Genomic DNA, 22,034 nt, shown 5'->3' on the forward strand with positions numbered 1-22,034 from the left:
GAAAGCTGAGCCAACAGGCAAAGAAAGAATTCTTCCCACCTGAGGAAGAATTCTCGGAGGACAAAAATGGGGTGCGAAGAACGAGCCTGTTGCCACCATGGAATGAAGTCAGTCTGCAAATCATGAAATATATCACTTGTGAAGGCCGTTTTAGCATCGTGTATGCATATCACTTTCGGCTGCTCACTGAATTGAGGCACCGAATTGATCTTCCTGTAGAACAAAAACTAAGCATCCCTTATTTCCTATTGCAGTCTCTAATGGAGTGTGCCACAAAGCTAAAAGAGGGCATACCAGATCAGATAGCCCACCATGGGTTGATCAAGCTTCTTTTGGAGGATGCGCTGCATTCATATAAGGTTCCCCTCTCATGGGAATCCTTCCGGAATTTGACAAAAGATGGGGACATTAAAATGTTGATCGAAGAAACGGGTTCCTCCAGCGGTGAGGAACAAGAAGCAGTGGCTGAGGGACAGAGAGAAGAAGGCCAAAAGACCCCGACCACAGTACAGAAGAAAGAACAAAGGAAGAAACATGAGGAAAAGGAGGACAAAGAAAAAGGTGGCACACCTATCTTGTCAGCAAGAGAAAAGAGGATGAAGAGCAGAATGGACAAAGCTGAGGTGGTCCACGTCAGCCCAAGTACCTCAACAGCACCTGCAGCCAAAGCAAAAAGCAAAACTCAGGCAGGCAAGCAGGCAGAGGTGGAGACACCTGTGTCTACAGGAAAGCAGAAACAGGCTTCTGCAGGAAGCCCGAAAACAAAGACAAAGGCTTCTACAGGAAGCCCGGAAATCATTGAGAAACAGGCTTCTACAGGAAGCCCAAAAACAAAGACAAAGGCTTCTACAGGAAGCCCAAAAATCATTGACAAACAGGCTTCTACAGGAAGCCCAAAAACAGAGACAAAGGCTTCTACAGGAAGCCCGAAGACAGAGCCAAGGGCTTCTACAGGAAGCCCGAAAGTCATTGAGAAACAGGCTCCTACAGGAAGCCTGAAGACAGAGAAAGGGTTTCTACAGGAAGCCCAAAGATTACCAAAGTAGGGGCTTCTACAGGAAGCCCGAGAGTGGCTAAAACCGGGTCTTCTACAGGAAGCCCACAATCGGGAAAGAAAGAATCTTCTACAGGAGGCCCGGAAGTGGGCAAAGCAGGGTCTTCTACAGGAAGCCCGAAATCTGAAAAGGAGGGGCCCTCTACAAGGAGCTCTGAGAGAGCAAAACGCAAGAAAGAGAAGGCTGGTATTCTCGAAAAGGAGGCAGCAGCGGCGCTGGCCGCCCTCAGTACACCTCCAAAGCCGAAGGAGAAGAGAGAGAGGGAGACCCCTCTACCATCTGAAGCCAGGAGAAGCAAGAGGATAACCACGGGCAAGCCACAGCCTCCACCCAGCAGCCAAACCATTTTAGGGGATGTCCCTACTTCACCCAGTGCAAGAACCCCCTCTAAAACATCAGCCACCCTCGAGAAGGGAAGCCCAAAAATAACTTCCTGGACACGAAAAATAGGCCAATCGCCTTCCGAAGCCCAGCTCAAGGAAATAGGAAAGGGGGAAGAAGCACCACCTTCGTCACCACCAGGGGAAGCAAAGGCAGGGCTGCCAAAAACAGGAAAGGAAGAAGCGCCACCCTCGGCAGAAAAGGCAGGGCCACCAAAAACAAGAAAGGAAAAGCATGCTCCGGGCTCTAGTTCTCGGCCAAAGACGAGGAGCCAGAGCAAAGTTGCTCAAGGATGAGCAAATAGTTTAGCTGGGGGGTGATGATGAGCCCCAATTTTTGGTACAATTTGGGCTCATTTGGCCTACTTGCTTTGCTCAAACCATTCATTTTTTATTGCTTATGCATTCATTTCTTGGTTTATTCGTGTTGTTTGTAGGAAGAAGGGTAGGCATTCTATCTATGTGACTAATACATGATGATTTCAAGTTTTTGGCATTAAAAGGGAGAAAAGACCACAAGAAAGGAGACAAGGAGACAGTAAGGTGGCATTGCTGGTTTTTAGGAGAGGATGTCCACGGTCTTGGGGACCTTCCTCGTGATTCCCACCATAGCTCCGAGCTCCAACCAATCTCCCCACCGAGCTTAGAGGCAGCCAACTGTTCTACAGGAACAACAGTTACAACTGTTCTACAGGATCAGCAGTTTAACCTTCAGTTGGACAGCCGAGCTCCACAAATCAAGGAAACCTGTTGGATTATCATTTTGCATAAATACTGAGGCCATAGCCTTTGATAGGAGCTTTTTGAACTTTTTCATTACTCTTGTAATTTGGAAGTACGAGCTACAGCTCGGTGTTGGTTCTTTTTGTAAGCCAGTTTTGGCATGACATCAGATTCTTGGTTATGAATAAAGGCAGGCAGATTTTGATCTCATTCTGAGTTTCTAAGGGAGCTATAGCTCTCAGGTTAGGGCCCAACCTGAGAGCAATAGATCTCCTCGGTGTTGTAATGTTATTTGCATTTCGTTCCAACACTTTGTTTCTTTACTTTGACATGCAATTCGAATTTACAGTCTGCTAATTTAGTTTTTTTCATGAGATTGAATAGGATTAGTTTATGGTGAATTTGCTTCCAGTTGCTTAGGTTAGAAGAGGATAGTTATAATTCATTGGAGCTCCAGAAAAATGTTGTTAGAGCTCACTGCCATCTCTGTTTAGGGATTGGGGTGCAGTCCATATCAACCACCAAAAAGAAACGCAGTTCTTCTCACTTCCATGCAAGCTGCAACATAGTCATTTTCGTTGAAGATCCATCCATGCACTTTTGATATTGAATCATACTTCTACATTCCACTTCCATGCACGAGTTTCTTTTCACGGTTTTCCATTGTTGTTCATAGGTTTAATGGCACAGTTAACATAGGTTAAAGAGTTCTCGTTTTTGGTGACATTCATAGACAATTTGTTTCATCTACGCTGCTCCACACCATTCCATTACCTTCCTCATCTTTTCAACCACCCCTGAAGCCACTCAACCGACCTCTGTCTAGCTCGTTTACCTTCCAGCTCTCCCATTACTCACATAGCTCCATTTGCTTAACCTCTCGTTGATCCCATCCTTCCAGCCATCAACCCACTGCATGCACTCTTCCTCCATCTGACTTCTCTGCTCCTGAGCCATCACCAGTTCCATCTCCACCTCACCTATCCTCCCACACCACTCCAACACTTCACCATCTCCCAAAACTTCCACGGTCAAACATCCTGTAGAATTGCACAGACTTCCTGTAGAACCCCCGAGTTTCCTGTAGGATCCCCTGCAGACTTCCTGTAGAAGTCTGCAAACTCGGTTGCTGAGCATCCAAACATGGTAGACTTCTGTGGACTGATGCTAGAGACCCTCTGGGACCTCCCCTAGCCATCCTGATCTTGCACATGCTTTCCTTCCATTCAAACCGCTCCTGCACAACCAAACCCTAATCAAAAGCATCATCACAATAAATCCAACCACTTAATGAAAAAATACAAAAACATGTCTTTTCAGATGCAAGTAGCTTAGATGCATGTATTTCAGCTCACTACAAGTAATGGCATTATTGGTAGTAGTTTCATTCACAGTCTTGCATTGTAAGGGCCTAGCTAGTCAAATTAGGGTTTACTAGGGTTTTCATGCTTTGTTGGATTTCAGTTTCTTTTTGCAAATAGACTAGTCTCCTTTGAGTTAGCTTTCGTCCATCATTCATAAAGCTTCTTCTGTGAGCATATAGAAGTTGGCTTGAGCCCTAGCAGACTTGTGCCAGCTGACCAAGTGACAGCTGGGACAAGAGCTAGTACTTGTGCATACAGCACCGTCGCTTCCAAGTTTGTACGAACTACCGGGTTGATAAAATTAGAGATAGGAAGCTCCAGGAGTTGTAGCATTATTGATACAATACTGGAGCCCACCAATGACCATGCTCGCCACATGTGTTAAATTTGACCTTACTCAAGTCATTATTCGCTTTGCCCTTCATATTTCCTATAAGACCCATGTTCTCTCCATTAGACATCTTCTTATAAAGATCATCATCCCATAGTTCCTCTTGGATTAATTCATCACACAACTTATTCCAATCTGACAACTTATCTCGAGAAACTATGCCTTTAATAAATGGCTTTCATTCCTCAGTGAATCCCTTCAAAGCAATCCTCTCTAACTCAAAATATGGAACATTATCTCCAATGGATGTTAGCTCATCATAAAATTGAAAAATCCTCATTGGATACAGAGCCACACCCTCTCGATCCATCATCTTGGTGTTATTGATCTTCTCTCTCAATACCAACCTCTAGTTCTTGTTATTATTCTGGAATGTCCTGAAGAGCCTTCCATATTTCACGTGGAGTTTTCTTCTCAGTTAGATGAGGTATCAAATGATCCTTTACCCCATATAGGATGATTATCTTATCCTTCACATCCAACTCTTCATATACTTCCAACTCCTTCGAATCTGTTGGTTTTTGAGTCTCCTTGTCAGTAAACTGCCATATCTTGTTCACCAAAAAGACTAGCCCGCTCCTTTCCTTCCAAGGACATAGCCATGTTGTTAGCCCTTCAACAACAAGGAAACCAACTACCTCTTGATTTTTTCATTGTGCACACTTTGATTCAGCTGTGCATTCAAAGTATCTATGATACCATGTTGATTTTCCCTAGTATCCCAGATCAGGTCTTTGTGTAATCACGATCATAAATACATTAAAATACACAAGTTCAAGCAATTTACACAATGTAAATGTAGCAATAGTGAATCAACAAAATACATATAAATATAAGTGACCCAAAACATCTTTTTATTAGTCCTTCCATAACACAAACGTAAGGTTCCCATACTAGGGATCATGGCCCTTACAAAGCCCTGATACAAGACACTAGTATACACTAGAGCTTAAGGACAATTCCTTTAGCCTCAATCTTCCCAAAATACCAATGAAAATTCTTTACTTACTTGATAAAGATGACCTTCCACAACAATACTTTTAGTCCTCTTTTGTCACTAGAACCCCATTGTCCTTCGCCTCCAATAACCATAGAGAAATACCTCCTTATACTCCTTTGTCAATTACTTACTCATATAATATTTTTGCCTTCAAATAATTTGCATATTCAACCCCAAAACACTCATCTTCTCACAATGAATAAGCTCCTTCAATTCATTGTACAATCAACTATTTTACCTTATTGTTCATCTCTCCTTTGTGAACATACTTCAACAATCTAGCTCAGTAACCAATCCACTCCACCATACAAGCCCTCCATGCTATCCTTTGACCTTATCTATTTGCCTAAATATGTTTGTTGCCTCTATCCCAAATATAAGGTCAAATTAGACCCCTTCTAGGGATCAACCTCCCATAGAAACACCTTCACAATATTTGAGGCCTTGTTTCCGTCCACAATAGAATAAATTGAGGTTTATTAGGCCTCTTTCAAGGGCTCGTCCCTCCTCCCTGTGCACATAACATAAAATCTCCTTCAAACATAGTTTTAGTGGTTTGTTTCTCCTCAATTCAACTTGGACGGAGCCCTTTTAGGGCACAAATATAAAACATAAAATTTGGCTTGGCTGCTATGAAAAGACTCAACTTCTTTTCATCACAAATAAATTGTTAAGTTGCTCCTTCTCCTGTTTCGGCTGTTCCTGAGGTTCTATGTATCTACTTAGCTCATTATTCTTATTGAGATGGGTTGATATGATCTCTCATATTTATATCTCTCCAACGTTGCCTTAGGTTCCCCCTTTTATTCCATGAAAGTGATCCTATTACAAAAATTAGAATAAAAAATAAATTAATTTGGGTCTTTAGCCGACAACATTGGGTCCAAATCCCAAAAATTGGGTACTTTTCCCACAAAGATCCATTTTCATGAGTCAAATCCACACAAAGATAGTACCCCAGAGTTTTTGGGAGTACCTCCCAAGCTACAGTTTTCAAGACTCTAATTGTGGAACAAGAGAATCCAAAAATGGGAACATTACAAATACCCTAACATGGACCACACTATGATGTTGGTTCTAGGTGCTTGTCATCGAATTATTTAGTTGGGAAGTCATGTTACTTGCAATTTTCACCTTACCTAATGTCACAATAGTGCAAATAAATTAACATCGAATATAATGTAAACATATACATCACACCATTACACATTCGATGTCTTGACATCAACCAATTACTAGCACCAATCTTTGGCTTATTACATAATCCCCTTCCACTTGCACGTTAATTCTCATCCAAGAATATTGATCAGGTGTTCATGTCCTAAGTGTCGTAAAAATGCTCAAAATTCAAAGTACTCAGAACTGGTTCAAAGCTAAACGACTGGAAAGTGCTCGTCCTCCTAATTCCGGCACCGCAAACGGTTCGAAAAACGGTCGCCGTATGAGGAAGATATGACCAAAATAATATTTTGCCCAAAACATTAGAAAATTTGAATTTAAAAAAAAAATAAAAATTAAAAAAGGAATATTTCGCAGAATATCCCTTGGAATATTCCACAGAATATTCATTGGAATATTCCAGGGAATATTCCCTTTCAACAGCCAATCACAAGCAGCCAGAGGTCATTTGCATACGTTTTGGAGCCGTGAAAGTTCTAGGAGCCACTAGGGGCCAGTATTGGGAAGACTGTACAGGGTTGCAGGTATCCATTGGAGGTGATCCAATAGTCAATCCTGAAGGATTCAAGTATTCTGAATCCATTTCTACCATCTATTTCTCCTGTAGATGCTTCTATTCAGCTGTATTTTCAATTTGAGCATTTAATAAAAACAAGGACAAGCCCGGTTGGGAGCTTTGGACCCAACAGACGTAGCCCTGGAGGGGGTGAACTTATTTATCAACTTCTTTTGCATCTGTGGTTGGTTTATTTTGCAGAACAAATTCGTTTTAATGTGTTAAACAGTAAAAGGAAATAATTCTGCTATGCTTAGATGGGTCATAAACAGCTGAAAATTTCATGTGTTTCCTTTCTGCAAGACATGGAAGTCTTTTAAACATGTTTAATTCTGAATTGAATACCTTGCAAACAAATTTCAAGTAGTTTCAAATTCAGATCAAATATAACAATAATATATATGCACATGTGTGTTTGATATTAATCATCATATTATCATATCTTTTATCCACGAATGAAAATTTCTCAATTAACATCAACATGTTGGAAGCAAATCATACATTAAATAAATCATACATAACATATTTGAGACCATTGAAACATAATCCATTGAGTGTTTTATATAAGTAAGTACATATATCCGATTTGAATGGCACTAATATTACATAATTATTCATTAATAATACACCATGAAAATACAAATAGGGCCTTAGTATAAGTAGTTGTCTAGGTCAAAATGTGGCATCACATGTGGTCAAGAAGTGAGGGGTAGTCTCGATGTAAAGTATTTGTATACTCTTAGGTAGAAGATTGTTGATTTCATTAAGTGAATTATGATCTTCTAATATGATTATTACTTCTAATTATTTCGTAATCATGTTTCTTATGTCACATGTATCATTAAGCAATTATACATAGAAAATCTCAATAGTATTGCAATAATGACAATAGGATCATAAAGAGATAGCCAAGCACAAAAGTGAGAAAAATTTTCAACCTAGGAAACTTGACTTTGGGAGAAAACCCAACAATATTTTCTAGGAGAAATTGTTCAATTCAAAAAAAGGTACAATTTGATTTTCCAGTCAAACTAGGTCAAACTGACCACGTAAATCCACACATATCAAACTTGGTCAAATAGAGAGAAATTTTCCCTGTTTCCTTAGCTAGCCAACTATGGTCAAATAGGCTGAAATTAAACCTCCTACAACTGCCTTAGGAATTCATTCAAATGTGGTCAAATTGATTAAAAACATGCCTAAAAAATTCAATCAAACAATCAAATACTACGACCACACATGTGAGATAAAATGTTGGTCTACACTGTTCAAATGCCTAGAAAAATTCGATTATCACAGAAATTCTTCTTCCTTAGGAAAATTAGCCTCTTCTTCAGTTGTTATCACATGTGTGAGATAGATAGAATGATTTATGTGAATGAGGGAAGTGTTCTCCAAGTGAGAGTGCTGACATTGGTGTGTCTTTATTATTGGGCCGACATGTCCTTACGTTGGCCAACTTGACTTTTGGAGGCAAATTAAATTCAAAATTTAAATTTTCAAATTCTTCCTTTTAATTCCTTTTGAGAGTGGACTTGATTAATTGGGAATACTGACCATAGCTACCTAAAAAATCAATACTCTCTCTTAGCTAGGGAGGTATTCACCTTCACTTCTTCATATATCCACTTTGTTGAAAATTTTCTCCTTCCTAAGAAAAGATCGAATGAGCTTGCTATGTTAATGTATCTATCCACTTCATGTTCTAATCTAGAACAATGTAGAAATCATCCTACATCATCATCATCCTCAACAAGTCATCACTTGGAGCAAGGTCACCAGCTCAATAAGTTGTCACCTGGAGCAAGCTCAATACCTTTGAACAGAAATGGTGCAATCGCTAGGTTAATTACCATTCCTGCATGTTGAGAAATAAATATGCCAATAGAAGAGGGTTGATTCCTCATACTTGATAATTACTTGTGAGTGTTTGATAGTTTTTATTACTTTATTATGTCTTCTTCATCAAGCAATTAGTGAAATATAAAGTGCATGAAGATCACAAAAGAAAAAGAACACAAGATGTAGGCTCCAAGCTAGGGAAAACCCCACAAGGGGGAAAACCCAAAGAACTTCTCTTCTTGTAGTTAGATCAAAGTGAGACATCCATGATCCAAGAAAAAAAACAATACCTCCACCAAGAACCAAGTCAACCCTCCTTCAAACTTCCTCCAACCAAATCCAATTCAACAAAAAAACAAAGTTGGTCAAACCTCTTCAAGTCAGAATTTCAGACCTGTAGCTTCACAGAATTTTCCTAGAACCTTCACAAAGTTACCCAACACCTTCTCACATGTGAATATAAACAAAATTTCAGCCCTATAATTCACAGATTTTTCCCAACACCTTCGCAGATGTGAACAAAAACAAGCTAAAATTCAATTTTTTTATACTTTTCTTAGATTATTCTTCTCTTTCCTTATACTTCACTCTAATTCTTAATCTTTCTTGCACATAAATCAATGTGTGAGTGAGCGATCAAATGAGGTTGAAGTATATTCCTTTAATAACTTTCCAGGAGGTCAAATAGATGCCTCTTCAACACCGACTTGTCAAGGCAGGACAAACTTGGTCTTATGGGATAAAATGACTTTTTTGAGTCAAAATAAAATTTTATTTTTGTTACAAATAGTCCAAATGGGACTTTGACACATGATAAAATTTCATTTTGACTCAATAAACCCTAGAAGCATGAAGAACACGCTTTGACTAGAAAATAATAATAGTAAAAGGACGTATTCATAATTACACAACAAAATACAAGGATACTTAAATTGAAATATTCTCATAAGAAGAGTTCAGATTGATAAGCATCTTCAAGCATCATCATCATAACCAACATTGTCAATTAAAAAATAGCAAGGCCTTAACTAACAGCCACTACTAAATATTGAGCCAATTTTCGACGACTTTTTGTCTTTCTTGCGATGATCATTTGTAGCTATAATGACAAAAAAGAGACTTTGGGAAACATCGAACATTTTCCAGTTGTATTTTCTATATCTTCGTTATCGTTGTAAGTTCGATAGAAATCATTGTTGTAAAACATGGGGTTGGCCTGTTGACGACAATCATCGTTGCAATTCATTTGAGGGAAACTTGCTTGTGGTGTTGAAATATCGACATAAATGGTCGTTGCAAGAACAAAGACCTTATTAATTCTTCGGTGATCATGCCATAATTGTAACATTTTTTCCGTGGGAATAATCGTCGCTATACCGAAAACCACACCAATTCTACAAATTATGATGTGATGATCTTGCAATTGCTGCAATGTTTAGGTCGTAAGAAATCATGTCACAAGACCCACGATACAATGAATTTTACAAAGTAAGTTGCAATGAAGGCATTGTAGTTGAAAAGTTTAAGCCATGGAAAATTTTGTCCAAATACGAACGATGCCACTAATTTTACAAAGTACATTGCAATGAATGTGTCTTAGTTGCAACATTGTGGCCATGGGAAGACATCACAAAACCCACTAGTTTTACAAAATATGTTGCGACATAGATGCCAACATTTGGCCCACGAGGAAGGTCGTCACAGGATCGACAGACTCACAATTTAACAAAATACATTACGATGTTTACGCTGGTGTCGCAATACCGACAAAGTGTACAATTTAACATATATATATATATGTATATATATATATATATATATATGTATATGTATATATATATATATATATATATATATATATATATATATATATATATATATGTATATGTATATATATATACATATATATATATGTATATATACATATATATATACATATATATATATGTATATATACATATATATATATGTATATATACATATATATATGTATATATACACACACACAGATATATATATATATATATACATGTATGTATATATGTACATATATATATATATATATATATATATATATATATATATATATATATATATATATATATATATATATATATATATATATATATATACTCACAATTTAACAAAATACGTTGCGACGTTTATGCTGGTGTCGCAATATCGACAAAGTGTGCAATTTAACACACACACACACACACACATATATCTGGTTGAGAAGGGCTTTGTCTCTTCAAAGGACTAGTTTGTTGATTATTAATTCCTATTTTGCATTCCATCCTTAGGATAAAAAGGCTTTATTTCCTCTTGCAATAGATGAGCTTTCCTATTTTTCTTGTAAGATACCCTTAGAACCTATAACAAGATCAATTATCAAATAATACCAAGACAATTTAAATACTATTGTCAAAACAACTCACCTAAACATTACAAAGATTCAATACAATTTCAAACATCTTGGAAACATATGAGTTGGAAACATTAAATGACTACATGGACAAACTTGTTAACCTCAACATGCTTGCATAAAGACTACTATTTTTAAAACTTTAATCTCAATTATAAATATAAATTGTCAAAACAAATGCAATTGAAGTTGAATTGAAAGTAACAAATTCTTTTAAGTGAACTAGCTATTGATCCTAGCATGTTGAAGAATAAAAAGTCTACAAGCTTAATTAGCAAAGGTATAATACAGTGTTTTTTTTTTAATTTTTTTTAGACAAAGTTCGGGTGCTATATATTGATCTGAAAAAAAGAGAGGGCTGTTCGCCATACATATAGAGCTTCATGAGCATCCTGGATCCAAGGAATTACAAAAAAGTTCTTTTCCTTGATCCTTGTTTTAGTATTCCTGCCTCTGAGGCTTCTTAAACTACTGTATATCCGGACAAACTGCAGACACCAAAATTTACAACTACATAGCATAATTAATCTATCTCTATATGACTGATCTTCCTTGCAGTAGACGCTTCTGGATTAGGATCAGGCTCATTCTGTTTAGCGCTGGAAGAGGATGGAGTATCTTTGAAATGCTTGTCCATCATGAATTTGAGGACAGTGATTGATTCTTCAGCATGGCTACATCTATTGGCCAGGCTGTTAAATTGCTCATGTAAGGAGCTGACTCTGTGGAGGAATAGATTTATCTCAGCCCGATATTTCTCATTTAGGATTCGGCATTGGTCTTCCAGTCTTGCCTCTAGACTTCGCACTTGATCCTCCAAGGCCCGCTGCTGAGCTCGCAGTTCCTCAAATTCAGCCTAAAGATCTCTGCAATGAAAGCAGTCTTCCGGGCGATCCATTAACGCTGAATGGTTCTTGCCTGCTCTATTTACTTCTTTAACACAGGGGCTCAGGTCTCTCTGTTTGTTGCAAACTACTTCCGCAGCGCGCACAGAGCTGCTGTGATTTTGCTGGCTCCCACGAACTATATGAAGACAGGCGGATGCGGAATTGCTCGTTTGCTCGTGAACACAGACGTTCTCAATGTGTTGGAGGTTTATGTAGCCTAATCTATTTATAGAAACTGTCTTCAGGCTAGAGGAGCGGGAAAGAGCCCGATTACATCTCCCAATGCTCCAGTTCATGGTCAAAGACTTATCCTGAATTGCACAAGTGGTCTGCCTGCGAGGACAAATTTCACCTGCGCTTCGCTTGATTCCCATACTCTGAGTAGATATCCCAATCTTATTTCTGCTTAAAATCTTGCCTACCATACCTGTTCTGCCAACTGAATTGATTGTTTGCCGGCTGTCATCGATTCTAATATCCACGGTACACCTGCTGCTGACTAGATGTGGAATGATCATGGTAACGGTTGTAAGGAGGAATTATTGTTACAGCACATAATACCTTTGGGGCGCTCGCATGCCCTGTTGGCGCACTTGTCAGCCTCCTTATTCAGTCCACGGAGGATGTGGTAAAAGATGACTTCTTCCATTGAGGCGCGAAGAATCTGGTTCCTGTTGTTTATCTGCTGTAGAAGAATGTTCAGCGTGCTCAGCCTCTGCGCCATGAGTCTAATGATAATTGCTGAGTCCCCGAACACTATAACCTTCCTTATCCCTAACTTAATCAGCTGAGTGAGGCCTTGGAACAAAGCTAACCCTTCTGCCCTGTTGTTGGACATTTCCCCCAGTCCCCATTCGAACTGAAGTATTCTTTCGCCGTTAGCATTGCATATGAGTCCCCCTGCATCGGCTTGGCCCAGATTTAGTTTAGAAGTGCCATCAAAAAATAAGTAAAACTTATTACAATTTCTCAACCAGCTTGCAAATTCCGCTTCCTTTAACCTCAGCTTCCAAGCCCTGTTTATTTCTTTCCTTTGAGTCTTTCCTTGGCTTAATTCCTGTGCACTAGTTATGTTCTCTTGGACATACCTGACGAGGTTCCTCTCTTCCATACTGTAATTAGTAATCTCTATTTTACCTTTGGTGTGGACTGTGATTGTCTCCACCGCTAAGTACTGTGCCTTGTGACACATAGCTCTGATGTTAAAGCCTTTCTCCTGGAACACCCTTCTATTTCGAGCCAACATGATGCTCTATAGGATGGTTAGAGGAATGGCATTCCATATCCTTTGCGTCAATTTACTACCTTTTTCTTTCCATGGGCAATTTTTTCTCCATTTATGGATTGTGTCTGCAATGGTTGCCTGAGGCTCCCATGGAGCACCCCCAATTGAGGCCGTCTTTCTCCAGCATTCATCAGCCATCGGGCAATCTATGAACAAGTGTTGAATGGTTTCCTCTGACCTGCAACAATTCGGGCATCTGGATGGTCCCATTATACCTCTTTTCTTTAAGTTCTCTGCTGTTAATATTTTCCCTTTCAGGAGCAGCCAAATGAAGAATTTGACTTTGGGGGGTGCTTCTGCTCTCCAAACAAGTTTCCATTGGTTCCAAATATCCTGCGGGAAGGTGCTATCACATAGATGTTGGTGTCCTACTTTGGCCGTGTATTGAGTTCCTGTTGGGTCCCAACGATAACCATCTTTCTTGCCTTTCTGAATCGGAGCTTTGCTGTGGAGGAGGTTCTTTAAGGCAGCAAGACTGGTTTCTAGCTCCCTGGGGTAATCCGGAAAGTTCCATCCTACCCACGCTTGGGAGTGGTTGTCCCAATGTGATATTTGAGCTAAATACCGTATTCCTTTTCCATTTAGCCAGTTTATGGCAGGGGTAGCCTCCATTTTTGAACCAATAGGATGCTGTCCAAGTATTTTGTATGTAGAGAAATTGATGCTACTACCCCCTCCTGGGACTTTTGAGATATTTTGAGACATGAAGGGTATGAATTTCTTGCAGAGTTGCCAAATTTTTGTGCTATCTCTGTTGGGAGTATTGGTTTCCAGAAGTTGTTGCCTCGAGCTGTTCAAGTATTTTGCCTCTAAAACCTTCTTCCACCAAGCTGCAGGTCCTGTGATCATTCTCCATATTATTTTAGCTCCAAGAGCTAAGTTCAGCAATTTTGGAGATCTTATTCCTAACCCTCCCTTTTCCTGAGACTGGATGACATTCTTCCAGCTGACAAGGTTGAATTTTATTTTTTCCGTTTTCCCTCCTTGCCAAAGAAAATGTCTGAGAGCTCTTTCCATTTTAAGATGGAAAACAACAGGAGCTTGGCATAAAGAAAAACGATAAATGGGAAGAGAGGCCAGACCTAATTTAAGAAGAACAAGCCGTCCTGCTGGGTTCAACCACATGGTGCCCCATTGTTGGATTTTTCTCTTTATTTTGTCAAGAATTTCATTCCATGTGTCAGCTTTTAGTGGTCCCATACTTACTGGCATCCCTAGATAGGTGAAATGGCTCCAGACAAGCTTGTAGGAGACTTCTAATACACTTGCAATGCTATGGATGGTGTGAGTTGAAGCGTTCCAACCATATATGCAACCTTTTTGCTGATTGATCTTCCCCCCTGAGAATTCCATGAATTGATCTAATATCTTTTTAAAGCGCCTTGCTATAGTGGTAGACGCTCCTCCTATTAGAAGGGTATCGTCCGCAAATTGGGAGTGGTTGATGTTCTTTGTTCCTTGCTCAAATTTGATGCCTGTGATTAGACCTATTCTCCTATTGAAGTCCAAGATTTGGCTAAGGGACTCGGCCATGAGAATAAACAAGTAAGGAGACAAGGGATAGCCTTGCCTAAGGCCTCTAGAGGATTGGAAGGCAGCACACGGCCTCCCATTGATCAGAGGAGATATCCAGGGTTCCGAAATACAGGCTTTAATCATTGTGATGAAGGAGGAGTCAAACCCCATTTTGTGGAGGACAACAAAAAGAAAGGAATGCCTTACCCTGTCAAAGGCATTAGCGAGGTCCAACTTTAGAACAAATCCTTTCTCCTTTCTGCTTATGCTTGAATGGATAGCCTCTTGCACAAGAAGGATAGAGTCAGAGATATGCCTGTTGGGAAGGAAACCTCCTTGGTTTTCTGAGATCAGAGATTGAAGATGGGGCTTGAGCCTAGATGACAAAATTTTTGTGATTATTTTGTATGCTGAGTTACATAGAGATATTGGCCGAAATCTAGAAAAAGTGGAAGGTCTATTCTCTTTCGGGATTAGGGCTAGATAGGTAGAGTTGGTGAATCCCCCCATTTTGCCTTTTTTTAAAACCTGGTGTATCATCTTGATGAGGTCCTTTTTGATCAGCTGCCAATGCTCTCTGTAAAAGCTAATTGGAAACCCATCAGGTCCTGGAGCTTTATCTGGGTGAAGACTCCAGATCGCTTTCTGGATTTCTTCTTCTTCTGCTTCTTTCTTGAGGTTGCTGTTCATTTCTTGAGTGACTCCTTTGGGCAGATGCTGTAATAAACTTGAGTAGTCTTCCTCTCCTTTATCCTCAGTCAGAAGGTTCTTGAAGTGAGTGGTGGCTGCTTCCTTTATGGTTTCCTGTGTATTGTAGCTGTACCCTTCACTATCCTTAATTGTGCTCACTGTGTTTCTAGCCTTTCGAACCGTAGCCTGCTTATGAAAGTAAGAAGTATTTTTGTCTCCCTCCTGGAGCCAGAGCTATCTTGACTTCAATATCCATTTGGTTTCTTCGTCGTTTGTAGTTTGTCTCAGCTGAGAGTATAGTTTTATTTTGTTCTCTTTGGTTTGCTGAGTCAGCCCAAAGGCTTCAATATTTCGCTACACTTCCTCCAGCTCTTGCTTTATTTTCTTTTTGTGCAGCTCAGGCTCTTGGTAGTTGTTCTTTGCCCAATTTTTTAGAGCCTGTCTTACTCTTTTTAATTTTGTTTCCCAGATATAGGTTGGGGATCCTTCCACATGTTGTATCCAAGCCTGCCGCACCACGTCATTTGATGCAGAGGTACGATTCCATATAGAACTGAATTTGAAGGGGAGAGGTCCTAGCCGACATTGACTATGCAAAATGAGCATTATTGGATAATGATCAGAGGCGGAGACATTAAGGATATTTGACTGGCCTGTAGTGAAAGTGGACAGATACGCTACACTTATGAGGAACCTGTCAAGGCGCTCCATGATATTGCCGACTCCTATTCTTCTGTTGCTCCAGGTATATCTTCGATTCTTGGGCCTGATATCTACAAGGTCTTGCTCCTCCATTATACTCTCAAGTCGATTTCTGAAAGGATCCGGGTTGAAATGTCCCCCTCTTTTCTCGTTTGCATGCAAAACCAAATTTAAATCCCCTGCAATAATGAGATTGTTGTCCCGCTCATCTTCTATACTAGCCTCCAAAGTGTTCCAGCATACTTCTTTCTCTCTATACTGATTCAAAGCGTATACATTGTAGATTACAACCGTTGCTCCACCTGTCTTACTTTCTAGATTAGCACGGATCCAGTTCTGGTGTATTCTGGTGGAGTTACAATTCCATTTATTACTGTCCCACATTGTTAAAATGCCGCCTGAGGCTCCTCTTGCTTTGCTTGCGCATCCACTGTAACGCTTTTGCTGGTTGATGACTCTATTAATTTCTGATTGATCTTGCTTTGTTTCTTGGATAAGAATGATTTCGGGATTTTCACTTTGGATTAAATCCTTGAGGGCTGATATCTTGGAGGGTGCCCTAATCCCCTGCTGTTCCAGGATAGTAAATTCATCATGATTTACTGGTTACGTGGAGAGGTGCTCGCCTCTCTTTGCCCTTGTTGTTGTTTTCTTTATCCGAATGCCCAAGAATAAAGGATTCTATTGGAGTCTGAGAGCCCATTGCTATGTCTTTCTGGGTACTTTCTTCTCTCTGTTGTTTAGCCGATTTTCTGCGAGGCCCATGTTTCTTTGGAACATCGCTGGGCGCCCCATGATCCTTTGAAGAACTTCTGGTAATCCTGGTGGGGGGGGGGAGTCAGGGGGGGTGGGAAATGAGTGGGGGAGAAGGGTGGAGAGGAGGGTCAGAGGAGGGGAAATCAGGCACTGATTCTTCCTCAGAAAGGGAAGCGAAGGGATTAGAGGATGGAGGGATGGGAGGATCGGTAATCCGAGTAGGAGAGGAAGGTTGATGAAGGGGGGGCTGCTGGGAGGAGGAAGAGGGATGATGTGGGGATTGGAGGGGAGGGTGCTGATGGGAAGGACCAGGGGCTTCAGAGTCCGAAGGCTTGAGGGGAAGGGATGATTTTTTTTTTTTAACAGTTTCCCATTGCCCATCTTGTTCTTCTGATTCAACATTAACTATTTTAGGACATCTATTTGCAAAGTGACCATATTCGTGACATACCTTGCATTTGAAGGGTATTTGCTTGTAATCCAGCTGTTGGATATGGCACCAGTCATCTACTTTCAGTTTGATTGCTTCCGGCAGTCCTCGGCCCAGATCAACCTCCACGCAAATTCGCGCACAGGCCTGCATGTTGTCTTTGGGTTCACTGCGGTCTATGTATTTCCCAACCGCGTTCCCTATTGCTTTCACAGAGTCGTCCCCCCAGCAGTGAAGTGGGAGGTGAGGAAGTCTAACCCAGACTGGAACATCACTTGGAATATCAAGTTCAGGATCGAAATCCGGGGTCCATTTGTTGAGATAGAGGCCCCTGGAATCCATAAAGTAAGGCCCCTTTATGAATATAAGATCTTTATCCTCTTTGGTTTCAAAATGAAAGGTAAAATATCCTCTACCACAGAATCTGATGGATATTTTGCCCTGGATCTTGTCCGACCAATTTCTTTCGACCCATCTTTGCACTGTTTTGGGAGATGGCCATAGTCCTGTGAATTGCCCGATTAACCCTTTCTCTGCTAGGGAAATGGCTGCCATGCGCGGAATGGTCAGAGGCAGAAGAACTTCCTGTAAAACATCCAACTTCTTCACAAATTTTGTTGCTGTTGGTCTAGGTCTTGGCGGAGGGAGAGATTTTACCAAGTTTGAGAAAGCTTGTTGCAGCTTCGGATCCCCACTGGGCGGATCCGGAGGATCCATGATTCAGATCGCTCAGTCGCAGGCAGCCTCAGGCGCAGGTTTCAGGCGCACGCGCAGCAGCAGCGGGCATAACCATGGTATAATACAGTGTTGAATGGTCACATGTGCATGAAATAAATATCATCAATACAACACAAAAATGTATAAGTTCAATCAAAATTAGAGTAAATAGAAAACATCAACAAAATAGCCAATATTCCAATGAAAAATTCAATGACACTTTCTCAAATATGCAAACGTACTAACATGACATTATGAATGCATACAAAGATAATAGACAAAAACCATGAAAAATTGGATATGAAAACAACATTAAGGACTAATAAATAAATGCAATGAATGAGCCATAGATATTTTCCAATGAATTGGCACAAAATTCTAGAACATAAATTTTCATAAACTTCTCATGCAATCTTCAAGGACATTCCAAACCACCTTAAAGAAAGTCAAAATATCTCTCATGAACACTAATGCATTTTTCCACCAATCTATGCATTACAACACCAATAGCCAACCATTGCAGCAAAAAAATGCCTGATACTTGTCAAAAATCACACAAGAACACTGTAGTGGATCACAATATGTAAAAAAATGTTGGAGCAGCAAACAATGAATGATAAAAAAAAGATTTACAATTTTCCATGGTGATGAAATTTTTATGACTAAGAAAAGGTAAAAAAGGATGAAAGAACTAGCCACATGTACTCATCATCTCAAGTTGATTATCTAGAACAAGCTCCACCCTTTCACATATTAAAAAAAAATAGAAATGCCACTTCCCTTATTTAAAACAATAAGGGTAGTAAATACAACACATGATTGTATGCAAAATAGAGAGTAATGAAATATGTTCATGCATTGTGCATTGAAGCGATGTGATTCTAGAAAACATAAACCATGAAAACTGGTTAATAAGCACTAATAATCTTCAAACCACATATGGAGTGAAGAAACAATTTAGTAATCTAGCATCTGCACCAAACATCACCATATGCTGTAAAATTACCATCAAATTTTAGGTCAAATCTAACCTGTTCCAATGCAAGCTTTATATCCTTGGCAATCTTGACACACTCCTTGAATGGCATACGCTTCTAGAGATCATCATTTGAAACATGTTTAAGTAACTTTGTGCATTGCTCAACACTCATAAGCCGAAAAAATGTCCATGAACGTTGTACAAAATTTTGCAAATAAAATGTTACATGCTCAAGTCTTAATACCCATACCATATACATGCTACAATAAAAATGCCTTCAAACTATTGGGAGCATTAAAATTCCTTGTTAGTCTCAAATAATTCTAACTCAAATCCCATAACTGGGGAATTTTCAATAGTGAATAAAATTTCATCTTCATTTAATAAAGAGAGTGAGTCATGTTGAAGAATGTAGCTATGGTCAGTATTCATAATGAATAACTTGCCTTTGTAAAATATAATTTATATTGTGTGACAAAAATAAAAATTTATATGTAATTTGTCATAAGAAATATTTTTCTTAAGCTATTCATGGTTTGGTCAAAAAGAAAGAAAACATAATTTTTGTTTAGAATCTAACATAATGTCAAGTTGAACCTCCTCATGTGAAGTAAGATCAATTTTGGAGGCACCCATTCGCTTGTGATGGTGATTATAAATAGTCATTCTTTCACTCCTAAAAAGGGCACAAATCTGAAACTTACTCGTCTTTGTTCTAGAACGAAGGAAGATGATGAAGACCAATTGATAGAAATCTAAATTTTAAGCCTCTTGTCTCTATTGTAACACTCTCTTGAGGGCTGATGTTGTGAAGCTTATCTCTATGGTAATATCAATTTTTTTTCATGCTCTAGAAGTATGTAATGTGTACAAAACTTTAAGAAACAAAAGTCAGTGATATCAAGTATAATTTGAGTTATGTATTTCGCAAGTCTAAGACACATTCTATATGATACGAGATCTATATAACCTAAACATGGCAATCTGAATTCTGTATGAATACTACTATAGACTATTGTGATTTTGAGATATGTTGCAGAGGCCTAAGGCCATATGTTATGAAGTAATGTGAACTACTTAAGACCTATTCTATGTGATGGAAATGGGAAGTTCTTTTGAGATCTTAGAAAGAATTCTTCCCTCCAAAATCCATTTGCAAGATTAGTCCATGACAAGTTTTATAAAATAATTCAACAAGTAATTCTATGACAAGTCCCATGGTGTATCATCTGAGAAAATATATGAATCTCCTGTAAATATTACGAGCTCTTGTTGATTAAGAATCTAGAACCCTAGTGTGTTGAGAGGAAGATGAAAGACAAGGTCTTGATTATTTGAATATGTGATCTAGCTAAGGGTTGACCTAAAAGGATCTAGGGTTTGTACCCTAGGATTGATTGCTTCTGCTAAACAAAAACCCTAACCTATGCATGATGTTATGAATGAGGGTGTCTTACAAGATTGCAGGATGAAGCAGACAAAGTGGACGCATGGAGTCCATGGATCAAGAAGGGGTTGATTATGTTCGAGAGATAAGTATTGTGTCTTTCCTCCTTGATTGATGGTTTTGGTTAGTTTCTTGTCTATGTTCTCTTGTCTCTTTCATGTCAAAGGGGATTGCAAGGCCTACCTAGGGTTTGGAAGCAAAAGGATGACATGAAAGAGTTGATCCATCATGTTATGTTCAACTAATTGATTATTCTAGATATTGTTTGATGGTTGTGACTAACTATTTATTCTTGAGAATTGGTTATGGTAAACAAAAAAATGATTTCTAAAGAATTAGAGGAAGATATGATAACTTGTGTTGATATACATGAAGCAGGTTAGCTCTTGAAAAATTTTGATCAAAAGGGTGTGCTGGATTCAACTGTGATCAAGAAAATATGAATATTATTGAGAAAGCTTTGAGAACCTAGTTCCATTGGAAGGTCAAAGCACATTGTGAAACCCTTGCAAAGTATGAGTATGTTGATATGTGAACTCTAGCCAAGGGTCGAATTAGAAGGATATAGGTTTTCTACCATAGGATTGATTTCTTCTACTATAAATCAATCAAAACCCTAACCAATGCATGATGATGTGAATGAGGATGTATTATAAGATTGTAGGATGAAGTTGACAAAGTGGATGCATATAGTCCATGTATTAAGAAAGGGATGATTATTTGCAAAAGATAAGTATTTTGTGTTTTTCCTCTCTGATTGATAGTTTTTATTAGTTTCTTGTCTATGTGCTCTTTGTCTCTTTCATGTCAGTGGGATTGCAAGGTCTATCTAGGGTTTGGAAGCAAAAGGATGGCATGGAAGACTGTTGCATAGCCAGAGGACTTTTCAGTCTTATAGAAGACTTGTATATTGGAGGAACTGGAAGTTTGAAGTCTTATATAAGACATTTTTGGTTTTGATTCTTGTTAATAACACTTATACACCTACAATGGATTCATATCATAGAGTGAAAGAGATGGAGATACAAGGACTTATCACTGATATACAATTGTTCAAATCCTCCCATGGGTGTCAGTCTACCAAAATAAAACAAAATAATAGAATGTTTGAAAGAAAGAACTGTTGTTGGTAGCACAAGCATAAAAAACACAAGATGTTGAACAAAATCAGTTGGTTGACTTCCACGTTTGTCAGAACATTCAAAAGTCTACTCACCATCATTGCTGTCAATGAGATGCAGTACAAAAGGTCTGTAAATATCTTCCAGATGTTTGCATTTCCATACCTGGACAATCATGAATAGTGTTAACACAATGAAAGCTTTGACAACACAAACAATTTGCAAGAAAAATTTTGAGCTCCTTCTCTTGGGACTCCAAGCACTATAATAACTGACAAATAATTGATAACTGACTAGAAAATAATTGACAACAAAGGAGGATCATAATTGAAATGAAAAAGGTAGGGTGCACACTTGACAAGGAATGGCTACTCAAGAGGAGAAATTCATCCACTTTCTTTCCAACCATGTTACATTTGTGGATGAAAACTTTATGGAATAAGAATACCTATAATGTACATAAAATATGTTAAAGGTAGATAAAGAGTAATCGAAATAATAAAATAAATTAAAAACTATAGAATACTGAGGAACATGAATACTTGAATGAGCTCCTCTTGGTTTCGAGAATAATTTATTGGATTAGTCTA

At 38.9% G+C, this 22,034-nt stretch overlaps 1 protein-coding gene across 1 annotated transcript; it reads right to left on the reverse strand.

Annotated features, from left to right (window-relative positions):
* Positions 1 to 15,646: 15,646 nt before the first annotated feature.
* On the reverse strand, positions 15,647 to 17,897 carry LOC149229087 (uncharacterized). Its single transcript, XM_089380952.1, has 3 exons — positions 17,698 to 17,897; positions 17,202 to 17,511; positions 15,647 to 16,564 (listed from the first exon to the last, which is right to left on the reverse strand). The coding sequence occupies exons 1-3, from the start codon at positions 17,895 to 17,897 to the stop codon at positions 15,647 to 15,649; spliced, it is 1,428 nt and encodes a 475-aa protein (XP_089237078.1).
* Positions 17,898 to 22,034: the final 4,137 nt, after the last annotated feature.

This window comes from Pinus tabuliformis, chromosome J (assembly GCF_031772625.1).
Source record: "Pinus tabuliformis cultivar Carrire ecotype Pingquan chromosome J, CPIR1, whole genome shotgun sequence".
NCBI classification, from domain to species: Eukaryota; Viridiplantae; Streptophyta; class Pinopsida; order Pinales; family Pinaceae; genus Pinus; species Pinus tabuliformis.